This window comes from Phyllostomus discolor, chromosome 4 (genome assembly GCF_004126475.2).
Source record: "Phyllostomus discolor isolate MPI-MPIP mPhyDis1 chromosome 4, mPhyDis1.pri.v3, whole genome shotgun sequence".
Classification (NCBI taxonomy): domain Eukaryota; kingdom Metazoa; phylum Chordata; class Mammalia; order Chiroptera; family Phyllostomidae; genus Phyllostomus; species Phyllostomus discolor.
This window is the reverse complement of record NC_040906.2, coordinates 55,788,916-55,802,711: the sequence shown is the minus strand read 5'-3', so window position 1 is coordinate 55,802,711 and position 13,796 is coordinate 55,788,916. Positions and strand designations below refer to the sequence as shown.

Here is a 13,796-nt window from a genome sequence, read left to right as displayed (position 1 = left end):
AAAGATACCTACCTATTGTGTGAGCATTGAGTAACTCTCAATTCTTCCACACTATATTATTAGTATGGAAGAAGAAGAAAATCAAGATTTACGTAAGTATTTTTCTGATTAGTGTTCAAAAAATTTAAATGTATCAAGGCTCTTTTATTTCAATATTGTTTTGATTATATCTTAACATATTTAATTTGGAAATATATAAGTACAAATGGAATAACATACATTTTATGATAAAATTTTTATTTTTAAAAGTAACTGAATTTGACTTCAGGTGGTAAACACACAATATAATATACAGATAATATATTATAAAATAATACATTTGAAATTTATATAATTTTATTAACTGATGTCACCCTGGTAAATTTAATAAAAAATAAATAAAGAGCGACTGGATTTTACATTGTTTTCTATCTCTTTTCATGTTTCTATCCCTCTTTGGTTTTTGTGACCTTAACCAGATACCACAATTTACTTGGTGACAACTACTTAAATTGCAGGCAAAACATATGGAAGGTACCTTCTAAAATTCTGTAGATGTGGGAGATGTAATTTTCTAAAGGCTAAAGAAAGTAAAAGACATTTATGAATATCTATAATGTGCTAGCTGATTTTATTTAAATTGCAATATCCCTATGGCATGTATTATTGTTTTGTTGATGCTCGTATTAGATGTTGTCAGGGTTTAAGCAGTTGTATAATATGCACAAAGTTGTTTAACTGGTAACTAATAGAACTGAAATTTGAACCTATGTTTGCCTAGATCTGAACTCTGTATTTTTTTATATAACTCAACACTGTTGAAAAGGCACTTCAGATACTTGCTTTTGTATATGAAGAGGTTCTAAAGGCTTTCACTTATGCCTCTGAATCACTATTGGAATTTTGCTGAGTAAATAAGATAAAATTAAATTTAAAAATTCTGAATACCTTCTTTTTATACTAAATCTGTAGTTTTGGTGTGGAATTACAATGCTCTAGTGCAATGAGTTAGAACTATGTGGGAAAAACCTACAACTTCAAAAATTCTCTCCTTGCATTTTTACCTTGTATTTACTCGACTGTCATCATAATGCCCCACAACTGGATGACTACTGAGGGCCATAAAGCTTAAAAGATTTAGGAAGCCAAGCAATATGATGGCCAATCGATTAGCTGTGGAAGAAGTTGATGCAACTCTTTATCCTGAAATGCCTCTGCCCATAGACTTAAAGTTTCTGATCAGTAGGAATAAGGAAAATGAGAAACAGGGTGGAATCCAAAACCGAAGAAAAGAAATGAAATTACATAATTACCTCAGCATTTCTATTTCTTTGGTTTTGATTGTGTGTGTGCAGGTGGGGTTGTTCACCTCGACATCCATCAGTCATAGACCTTTCTTTTGGAATGGAAACACATTTCATTTGGGAAACCACCTGTATCCCCTTATTCGGGTTTGTATTGACACCATCTCTACCTTTGAGAGAACTCTAAGTGGAATAACAGTAATATATGTTAATATATTCCACACCCTGGGCAATAGAGATTGGTTCAGGAATGAGTATTTAACTCAGAGCTAATGAGATAATAAGAGAAACTTGCTGGGACTTCTAGGAAAGAAATAGGAATTTTGTCTTCTATTAGACTTGACATGATAGAAAGACATGAAGCTTTAGAGAAGCAGCCATCTTGCCAAAACAGAGGATACCAGCCAATAAGAGGCATAGAAGAAGGAAGATGTGAGATGTTATGCAAAAACTTGTTTCTAAAGATCTTGTTTGCACATATGGGTCAACTGAAATGAAATCTCTGATGTTCTGCATTACATGTGCTGATGTATATGCTCATTTTTGTTTTAGTCAGAATGCTGTTTATGTTGCTTAGAGTTGAAAATGTACTAACAGCTACAAAGACAGAGGATATCGAAGTATGTTTACTTAATGGGCACTATTCTGGACTTTGCTGATATAGACAACTGTCTTGATCCCACCTTTCAAGGAGCAGTTTAAAAAGAAAGATAGACAAGTATGTCAATGATGAAGCACAGCAGTAATGTGATAAGTGTATGCCAGGAGCTATGACCCAGGTGAACACAAGCAACAAGGAAGGCTACCAGTACAATGGAGTCTAACAGATGATTTTTTTTTCAGACTTTTGGGAAATGCACTTAGTCTATCACTTATGTAAAAAGCAAATGTTGAGTCCTGTTTTCTTTCCCTGTAAGAACAATTTTCTTTTATAAGCCATTCCTTTTCTTAGGAGAAGTAATAGCTACTTACTCAATTCATATAGCACCACTTCAATTGTGGAAAATTTAAAAGTGAAAGCTTTCTCTTTTAGTTAATGCATACCAGTTTTACAGACCAGTGAATCTCAAACTTTGCTGCACGATTTAATTAAACAAGGATTCTCAAAAAATCCTGATGACCAGGCTATGTCCACGTACCAATAAAATTAGAATATTTGGGAATGGGTCCCCCAAATTAGTATATTTTTATTAATACCCTAATATGTATCCAAGTTTCATAATCGGTGTTATGTTTAAGTGCTTCTTAACATTTAAAGTGCATACCAACCACCTGGGGATATTTTTAAACTGTAGATTCTGCTCCCATAGCTCTGGGATAGGGTCTGAGGCCTGCACTGGCAACTATCACCCACATCATGCCAAGGCTACTTTGAGTAGTGAGGTTGGAAACCAGCACCATCCAACAGAAGTACGAATGATGCACATCACATACACAAATTTTCAGTAGCCACATTCAAAGCATAAATAAAAAGGGGTGAAATTATTCTGCTAACATTTTATTTCACTAAATTTATAAAAATATTATCCTTTTAACTGTAATTCAATATAAAATTATTAATGAACTAATTTACCTTTTGTGGGGGGTAAGACTTCAAATTCAGCAGATGGTTTTTTCACTTAGGGCACATGTGAAATTAGACCACTCACATTCCAACTGATCAATGGCCACGTGTGGTTAGGTGCTACCATACTGAACAGCACAGTTACAGACCACTGGATCCCACAAATCAACATCATGAAAACACTAGAGTATACTACATCAGTTTGTCAAGGAAAATTTAAAAACATGGATTACTTACCAGTAAGTTTCCAATTAAAATGACCATCATGTAAAAAGGAATACAACTGAATTGGCCTGCTACATTAAAGCAGTCCCACAAAGTCTCTATCCACTCTCCACAGAGAATCCGGAACACATTTAGGAAGGAGTGGAAGAAATCAATCATGTGCCAGCGTGGGAGCTGACAGTCTTCGTCTAAGTTGCACACACATTTCTCATAACTGAAACCAAACAGCTTCGTGCCGACCACGGCTGAAAAGAACATGAATGTGAACAGCAGCAGGATCAAGTCTTTCAAGGCCACCAATGAGTTATTAAGAGTCAGCATCAGAATCTTAAATGTCAGCCAGTATTTCCCCAACTTAAAAATTCGCAACTTGTAGATCAATGTAAAAAACAAGAATAAGAAACAAAATTTTAAAAAACTCGGTTACTATTTATTGTGATAAACATTTAAAATTTTTATCAGCATTGTATACATTCACATATATAGTCTTTAATGTAATGTTCAGTTTTGAGCATTGTTAAAAGTACTGAAAATTCATTTTATGTACAATTTTTAGTACATCACATATATTCTATAATGTTTTACATGAAATCTGTATATGAAATAGATCCTCTTCTATTGACCTGTTAATTCCCATTCAATAGTATACTATTAAAATTGCTCTAGCTATATGTTTCAATACCTGGTAGGACAACTATCCATTCCCTGTTTTGATTTTTTACAACATATCAGATATTTTTCCACATACCAACATATAGATAATATTGAATAAGAACTTGTCACTTTTCACTGAATTCCACTGAAGGTTCTACTGTGCCTTTCCCTTTGAAAGTAACACATTAAAGTCCAAATACAACATTCTAGTTTTAGTCTGAATATTTCCCTCCTATTCACTAATTTATTTTTATTTCTATGGATAGAGCATAAATTACCTTAATATTTTAGCCATGATATAAAATGAACTTAGTCATCTGAAACCCATACATCATTTTTATATGTGCTATACCTTCCCTAACTTTCTGGACTAAAGAATAGGACTTTACATTTATCCATGTAAAACTTAATTATCTTATATTCAGTCTGTTAGTAGCCTTTCAGATATTTTGATCCTATCTTTGATTGCATTTTCTGTATTTCTCAGTCTGGTTGCATCCATATATGGTGGTAACTGCATCTTGTATATATTTCTCTTATCTCACTTATTAGAAAAGTTTGTGTATGAGGATTTTAGACAGGTTGTTCTTGATTCCCGCTTCATTCTGTCAACTTGTTATCAAAATCTGACAATATATTACTTGTCAAAAGCCTAAGATTTTCATAAAAATCATTCTAACAACAATATTTCCTTGCCTAGTTTTCTGATTCTTAACAACTACCCTTCACTGCAGATATATACTGATTCTGACTTAATAATTTTTATAAAAACATTCTGCTGGTCTCATTGGTGTTATAAAAAATTTTCCATCCTACATTTAGAAATACCTGATTCCAGTTTCTTAGTTACACATTAACATTCAGCTTCTGGGGCTATTCATTAACATGCTCCTCAAAATTGGCCCAACACTGCTGGCCCCGATCCCTAGAACTCATATCTCAAATGCTACATATATGGCTTATTTCCTTTAATGTTTCACTTAAATAATAGCATTGGAGACTCTTTCCTGGGGCAGTATTAACTCATGTCCCAATGGCATTATTACTATTCTTCCCATTTCACATCTGAGGAAATTGAGATAAATTTTCATAAAATAAAATTTAGGTCTTGGATTCTACTTACCACTTGGAATGAATGAAAGAAAGACAATCCATAAACACTTGTTATAATAATCTCTGCTAAACCATGGAACACGATTAGGCTGTCACAAATGTTCCAACCTACTTGGAAATATCTATATGGATGCATAGCAATTATTTTTAAAATCATTTCTGTTGTGAAAATTCCAATAAAAACCTAAATGAAAACAAAACACATGGATGAGAATGTGATTTCAATAGCTCAATCAGAACCCTCCTGCACGAAAACTGTAACTTTTCAATGTTACTATGTTGCTCATAGTTCCTTTGCTAATATCTGATTAGTTTTGGTTTCTGTATTACAATAGACTCATACATTTCATTTAAGAATCTAATATCAAACATTGTATACAAAATCTTCAATTATTTTTAAAAGCTAGCCTGTAAGAAAATAAAAGAAAATTTGAGGGTAAAAATCTTTTCATTTTTGATAGTTCCTTTTGGTTTATGGAATATTTAAGATACTTAATTTTTCAACTTTTAAAAGAATGAAAGAAGTGCATATATGACCCCTGCAAAAAAAAAACACAACAAAATAAGCCTATAAAAACTGTCTTTTGAAAACTATATTGGCAATAATAACTAAACTATGGTTTTGGTATCAAGTAAATGTATAATTCAAGAATGGTAGCAGTTTGGCTATTTGTATGAATACCAAGCAACTAAACAATAACAACACTAATAAAAGGAAAAAACATCAAGCACTATATATTTGTTTAAATGTGACTTGTTTTTATATTCATAGAAATGTTTTGCCTCTTGCATTGTATGGGATGAAAAGGATAGGTGAATCCCAACAATACCTTGCTACAAATAAGCTCCACTTTAAGGCAAAGACAGGTGATGAAAGTAGACAGGGTCAGGTGCAGTTGCAGTTAGGATTCAGAATCAGGTGTCGGTGAAGAACTTGTATCTGTTGTTTGACTCCTGCCCTACTCTGATCTATTGGGCTATGTTACCCAGAGAGGGTATACGTGGGAAGAGAGAGGAAAGAAATAATTTCCACTTAACCAGACTACCAAGCAGCTGAAGAGAAATCCTAAATTTAAATGGCAGAATTTTAAACTGTAAGTATAAACCTATTCAGTGATAAGAACATTTATAAAGCAAGGCTTGGGGGGGGGGTGAAGTGGGAAAGCATAACACAACACTCTATCTAGTGATTATGTAATACATTTGTAATATATTAGAATTATAAAATAATGGGATGATGATGACTTAAAAAATTGAAATTGCAAGTGAAAATAATGTAGAGTAACAGCCTTACTTGGTTTCCAATGCGGAGTACATTGATGGTTTCTTCACTCATTGGGTAACATTCCAAGGCCAAAAAAAATATGTTTAGAATTATGCATATAGTTAGAAAAAGATCAGTAAATGGGTGTGTTACAATCACATGGACAAACTCTTTCAGTTTTAACCAGCAGGGAGAACAATTCCAGATCAGAATCATTTTAGCAAATTTATACCAACACAAGGGACATCTCTTCCGAGATTTTTTACATTCTGAAAAGAAAGAAAAGTCAAGCCTAAGCAAGTTGTTTATTTAAGTTTAACTAATAGAATATTTTCACTTTACATGCAAAAAGAGATTTGAAACTAAACTTCTGATATGGAATTAGCAAAGAAATATTTTATACTAATAAAAATCAAAGTAAAGCAAATCCCCTCTATTTTGTTCACGCTTGCTGAATTGGACAAATGAAAATGAAACAAACTGTATACTAGACAAAAAACAGGAGCATCTGCCAAAAAAGCACCCAAATAGGAATATAGTTGAGAGTATCACAGTTTGTGATTTCTAGATTTATTTGTTTTACAAAATAATGTCTTTCAACATTGGCCATGATAATAAGTTTCTTCGTAAATGTTACAAAAGCAGAGTCAATATAAAAGGACCTTAGCATATTGTTTTATATAGATTCATATTCCAAGCTTTATTTTTTTATTTTTTTTTTAAGATTTTATTTATGTATTTTTAGGGAGGGAAGGGAGGGAGGGAGAGAGAGAGAGAGAGAGAGAGAGAAACATCAATGTGCGGTTGCTGGGGTTTATGGCCTGCAACCCAGGAATGTACCCTGGCTGGGAATCGAACCTGGGACACTTTGGTTCCCAGCCCACGCTCAATCCACTGAGCTATGCCAGCCAGGGCTCCAAGCTTTATTTTTAGTTACAAATTGCCACTTCTATATCATTTTCAATGTTAAAAAATTTCCTTGGCACTATTTGGTAACTCTTTCCAACACTTTAAAGACTATGTTTATGGAATTTTTATAAATTGTTCATCCTAATATTCTCATATTGTTCCTTAAATTTTAGCATACAATAAAATTCTGAAGCAATTATACAATTTCTTTAAAAGTCAATCTTATGAATAGCACCTTTCATAGTGTCTAAATATTTTTTACTTTACCTTCTTTATGAGTGACAGTAGCATCATCCAACATATCCAAAGAAGTGATCATAGAGGTTGGTGATTTTTTCTTCAGTTCTATTTCTGTGGTCTTGGTCTAAAAAAAATTTGATGAGTCTAATACTGGCTGTTTCTCTCTATAGATCCAAGACTATAATTACAATAAGTTTAATAACCTTCTCGAAAATGCTGATTTTTTACCTCAGAAGCTTTTGTTTAACTTCTAGAAAATGTGTAAAACTTGCAACTCAACAACATAATTTAATAATATGAGGTCAATTATAAAAAGAGTAAATAAGAGAATGATAGTGGTGTTACCCATATTTGACAAACAATTTGATGTATAATTTAGGGTTATTGTAAAATATCAAATTGGCTAACATGCTATTGAATAACAGTGATATTATAACACCTAAATTTTGTTTCCTTGAAAACACATTGAACCTCCTCCTAGAATCAATCTGAAATTACAACTAAATTGTACAGAAATCATCCTGAATAACCAACTTAAGGCCAGCTAGAGATAAGTATTATAACAAAGGACTAACGTAAGCAACCATGTCCCACATCAAGACTGGTAGGAAATGTAGAGGCACAAGAGGGCTGGCTGAGCTCTCACAGGTGGTAGCCAAAGTTTCTGAGGGATGTTTCAGTGGTCAGGTGTTCCCTCTGAGATGTGTGGTATTTAAACACCAAGCTGGGCCCTCCCGCCTACAGCAAAGGACCCAGAAAAGAACCCAGATAACATCCAGCTATGAAAAGCAGCAAGGTGTCTGTCTGCCAGGGAGAGACAGCTGGAGAGGCAGAGAGCCTCTTAAAGGGCCAGTGCACAAAATTTGCAGCCCCTTACCCATTCTGGGTTCCAATGGGCAGAAGGAGAACAGAGTGGACTAGAGATGATTGAGGTAGTTTGGGGCTTGTGGCTCTGGAGAGAGAACTGAAAGAACAGCTTCCAATATCCTTGTGTTAAGTCATTCCACATACTGCAGAAACCACTTTTCTCAGGCAGAGCACTACAATCAAAGTAGCATCAGCCTGGAGGGGAAACAATAGCCCCACCCGCAGGAATTGATCTGACCCAACCTGTGGTGCTTAGGCTGAGCTGCTGATTATAGCTCCAGACTATGCCATTGATCACTTTAACAACTAAGGCATACAGGATGAATGCATGAATAAGCGGAACAACTGATGTTCTCTCTCTGTTTCCCTCCCTCCCATCTTGCCACCCTCTATTCTCTTAAAAAACAAACAAATAATCCCCCCAAAATCAGTTAAGGCAAGAAATAAAAAGAAGCAGCCAAAATGGGAAGACAGAGAAACAGACCCCAAATGAAACAATAAGAGAATTCTTCAGAATAACTAGATGAATCAGAGGGAAGCAATTTATCAGATAGAGACTTTAGAGTAAAGATTATAAAGATACTCAACAGCATGAAAAAAGACATAGAAACCATAATAAAGGACCAGTCAGTAATAAAGAATACAGCATCTGAATTAAATAATACATTGGAAAGAATAAACAGTGGGTTTAAACAGTAGTAGATGAAGCAGAGGTTCAAATCAATGATCTAGAACACAAAGTAGAGAAAAACTCCCAAGCAGAGAAGCAAATGGAAAAAAAAAAATTAAATGAAGAGAGCTTAAGAAATATTTTAGACAAAACAAAGCATAACAACATTCACATGATGGGAATACTAGAAGGAACAGATAGAGAGCAAGCGATCAAGAACCTATTTAAAGAAATAATGGCCCAAAACTTCCCTAATCCAGTGAAGGAAAAAGGCACATGAGTCTAGGAAGCTCAGAGAGTTCGAAAAAAGTTGGATCCAAAGAGTCTTACACTGAGACACATCAAAATTAAAATGACAAGCCTTAAAGACAATGAGAGAATCCTAAAAACAACAGGAAAAGCAAGTAGTTACATACAAGGGAGCACCAACTAGATTGTCATCTTCTTTCTCAGCAGAAACACTTCAGGCCAGAAGGGAATGGAAAAAAATAGTCAAGATGATGATAAGCAATGACCTACAACCAAGGTTATACTACACAGCAAGGCTATCATTTAAAATTGAAGGAGATATAAGGAGCTCCCTAGAAAAGAAAAAACTAAAGGAGTTTGTTAACACCAAAACAGTTACTGCTACAAATGTTAGAGGGCTTGCTAGAAGGAGAAAGAGAAGGAGGAGAAAGAGAAGAAAGAGGAGGAGGAGGAGGAGAAGGGGACGGAAGGAGGAGGAGGACGAGGAGGAGGAGGAGAAATATACTACCTCCAAGAGACCCATCTCAGACTGAAAAATACACTCAGACTAAAAGTAAAGGGTTGGAAAAAGTTTTTCAGGAAAATGAAAAAGAAAAAAGGTGGAGTAGTAGCCCTTATATCTGGCAAAATAGACTTTAAAATGAAGGCTAAAGAGATAAAGAAGGACATTACATAGTGATAAAGGGAACAATCCAACAAGAAGATATAACTCTAGTTATATTTACACAACCAACATAGGAGCACCTAAATATGTAAAGCAAACCTTGAAGGACATAAAGGGAGAGACTAATAGAAATGCAGTTACAGTTGGGGATTTTAATACCTCATTGACTTCAATGGATAGACATTCCAGAGAGAAAATCAACAAGGAGACAGCAGCCTTAAACAAAACACTAGATTAAATGAATTTAATTGATATCTTCAGAACATTTTACCCCAAAGTAGCAGAATATACATACTTTTCAAGGACACTTGGAACATTTTCTAAGATAGACCATGCATATGTTAGGATATAAAACAGTCTCAGTAAATTTAAAAATATTGAAATCATATCAACCATCTTATCTGACTGCAATGCTATGAAACTAGAAATCAGACAGAAAAAGAAAACTGAAAAACAGTGAAAGACATAGAAGCCAAATATCATGTTATTAAACAATGGGTTAACAATGAGATCAAGGAAGAAATCAAAAGATACCTTGAAATGAATGAAAATGAGGACACAACATTCCAAAATCCTGTGGGATACTGGGAAAACAATCCTAAGAGGGAAATTCATAGCATTACAGGCCTATCTCAAAAAAACAAGAAAAAGCTCAAATAAACTATTTAAGTTCACACTTAAAGGAATGGGAAAAAGAACAACAAACAAAGCCCAAAGTGAGTAGAAGAGAGGAAATAAATAAATAAAGGTCATAGCAGAAATAAGTGAAATAGAGTCTAAAAAAAGGATGCAAATGATCAATGAATCCAAGAGTTGATTCTTTGAAAGATAAACAAGATTGACAAGCCTTTAACCAGACTCTTTGAGATAAAAAGGGAAAGGACCTAAATAAATATAATCAGAAATGAAAGAGGAGAAGTAACAATTGACACCAAAGAACAAAGGATTGTAAGAAAATATTATGAACAATATGCCAACAAACTGGACAGACTGGATGTAATGGATAAATTTGTAGACACCTACAATCTTCCTAAACTAAATTGGGAAGAATCAGAGACTCTGAACAGACAGATTACACCTAGTGAAATGGAAGCAGTCATCAAAAACTCCCAACAAACAAAAGCCCTGGACCAGATGGCTTCACAGGTGAATTTCACCAAACATTCTAAGAACTAACACCTCTCCTTGTCAAACTATTTCATAAAATTCAAGAGGAGAGAAGGCTCCTAAGCATATTTTACAAGGCCAGGATTATCCTAATTCTAAAACTGGATAAAGACAGTACAAAGAAAGAAAATTATAGGCCAATATCCCTGGCGAACATAGAGGCTAAAATCCTCAACAAAATATTCACAAACTGAATAAAGCAATGCATCAAACATATCATACACCATGATCAAGGGGGATTTATTCCATTAATGCAAGGTTGGTACAACATTCACAAATCAACTAATGTGATTGGCCACATAAACAAAATGAAGGATCAAAACCATACGATCATGTCAATAGATGCAGAAAAAACTTTTGATAAAATCCAGAACCCATTTATGATCAAAACTCTCAGCAAAGTAGGAATAAATGGAGCATACCTAAATATAATAAGGCTACATATGATAAACTCAGTGCCAGCATCATACTCAATGGGCAAAAACCATAACTGTTCCCCTTAAGATTGGGAACGAAACAATGTCCACTTTGCCTCTCTTATTCAACACAGTACTCAAAGTCCTAGCCATAGCAATCAGGCAAGAAGAAGAAAGAAAAGGCCTTCTAATTGGAAAGGAAGTAGTAAAATTGTCTTTATTCCCAGATGACGTGATACTATACATAGAAGACCCCAGAGATTCTACCAAGAAACTAGTAGACCTGATCAAAGAATTCAGCAAAGTAGCATGATATAAAATCAGTATCCAGAAATCAGTTGCATTTTTATATGCCAATACCAGACTAACAGAAAGGGAAGGTAAGAAAACAATCCCATTCACCAATTGCTTCAAAAAGTTAAAAATAACTAGAAATAAACCTAAGCAAGGAGGTAAAAGACTTATACTTGGCAAATTTTAAGACACTGAAGAAAGATATACAAGAAGATACAAATAAGCGGAAGCACATACCGTATTCATGGATAGGAAGAATTAACATCATTAAAATGTCCACATTACCCAAAGCAATCTATAGATTCAATGCAATTCCTATCAAGATTCCAATGATGTATTTCACAGAACTAGAACAAATGTTTCAAAAATTTATCTGGAACCACAAAAGGCCCCACATAGCAACAGTGATCCTAAGAAAGAACAAAATTGGAGGAATCACACTACCTAATATCAAATTATACTACAAGGTGATAGTAATCAAAACAGCATGGTACTGGCATAAAAACAGGCACATAGATTGATGGAACAGAATAGAGATCCCAGAATTAAACCAACACCTTTATAGTCAATTAACATTCAATAGAGGGAGCAAGCACGTGGGCTAAAGAAAGTTTATGCAGTAATTGGTGTTAGGAAAATTGGACAGATATGCACGGAAAAATGAAACTAGACCACTTTCTCACACACAAAAATAAATCAAAATGGATCAAAGACTTAGATGTTAGACTTGAAACCCTAGAAGAAAAACATAGGCAGCAAAATTTCAGACATTGCTCATAGAAATATTTTATTGAATATATCTCCCCAAGCAAGGGAAACAAAATTAATAACAAACAAATGGGACTACCTCAAACTAACAAGTTTTTATACAACAAAGGAAGTCATAAACAAAATAAAAAGACAACACAGAATGGGAGAACATATTCATTGATATATCTGATAAGGAGTTAATATCCAAAATTTATAAAGTACTTACAAAAGTCTACACCGAAAAAACAAACAACCCAATTTTTATAAAGGGCAAGGGTCTTGAATAGACATTTATCCAAAGAGGACATACAGATGACCAATAGACATATGAAAAGATGCTCAATATCATGAATTGTCAGAGAAATGCAAATTAAAGCCACAATAAGATACTATCTCACACCTGTCAGAATGGCTATCATCAATAAATCAAGAAACAAGTGTGGCGAGAATGTGGAGGAAGGGAAAACCTTCTACACTATTGGTGGGAATGCAGACTGGTGCAGCCACTGTGGAAAGCAGTATGGAAATACCTTGAAAAATTAAAAATGGATCTGCTCTTTGACCTAGCATCTCACTTCAGGGATTGTATCTGAAGGAACACAAAACATTAATTCAAAAGAACATAAGCACCCCTAAGGTCACTGCAATGTTATTTACAATCACTAAGATATGGAAGCAGCCCAAGTGTCCATCAGTAGATGATTGGATAAAACAACTATGGGACATTTACTCAGCGGAATACTACTTGACCATAAAAAAGAAGAAAGCTTTACTGTTTTTTGACAGTATGGATATATCTAGGTAACAATATGCTGAGTGAAATAATCCAGTCAGAGAAAAACAAATACCATATGATTTCACTCATATGTGGAATCTAATGAACAAAGTGAACTAACAAGGAAAATGGGGACATACTTGTAGATGGAAAACAGATGACAGCTAGTGGAGGGTAGAGATGAGGGGGTAGAGGAATTGAGCAAAAAGGAAAAGGATTCATGGACATGTACAACAGTGTGGTGATTGCTGGATGGAAGGGGATATAAGGGCACTAAATGGTAATGGAAAAAATACAATAAAGATTAAGTGAAAAATTTGTCAGAACAAATGTTTTTTCTGATTTTTCAATTATGGTTGACAATCAATATTATTTTATATTAGTTTCAGGTGTGCAGCCTAGTGGTTAGACATTTATATAATTTACAAAGTGATCCTCCTGGTAAATCTAGTACCCATCTGGTAACTTACATTGTTATTACAGTACTTTTGACTACATTCCCCATGGTGTTCTTTATATCCTGTGATTATTTTTTAACCACCAATTTTTATTTCTTAATCCTTTCACCTTTTTCTACCAGTCCCCTAGTCCCTCTTCCATCTGGAACCACCAGTTTGCTTGCTGTGCCTGAATCTGTTTTTGTTTTGTTTGTTCATTTGTTTTGTTCTTTAGATTTCACGTATAAGTAAAAT

The 13,796-nt window shown here is 34.3% G+C and overlaps 1 protein-coding gene across 1 annotated transcript in view; it reads right to left on the bottom strand.

The window, feature by feature from the left end:
- The window catches only part of SCN7A (sodium voltage-gated channel alpha subunit 7), an 81,953-nt gene that overhangs the window by 27,236 nt on the left and 40,921 nt on the right, over window positions 1–13,796 (bottom strand). The window contains 4 exon segments of the mRNA XM_036023355.1: window positions 3,085–3,441; window positions 4,850–5,023; window positions 6,134–6,372; window positions 7,280–7,376. Coding sequence (XP_035879248.1) covers window positions 3,085–3,441; window positions 4,850–5,023; window positions 6,134–6,372; window positions 7,280–7,376 — 867 coding nt within the window.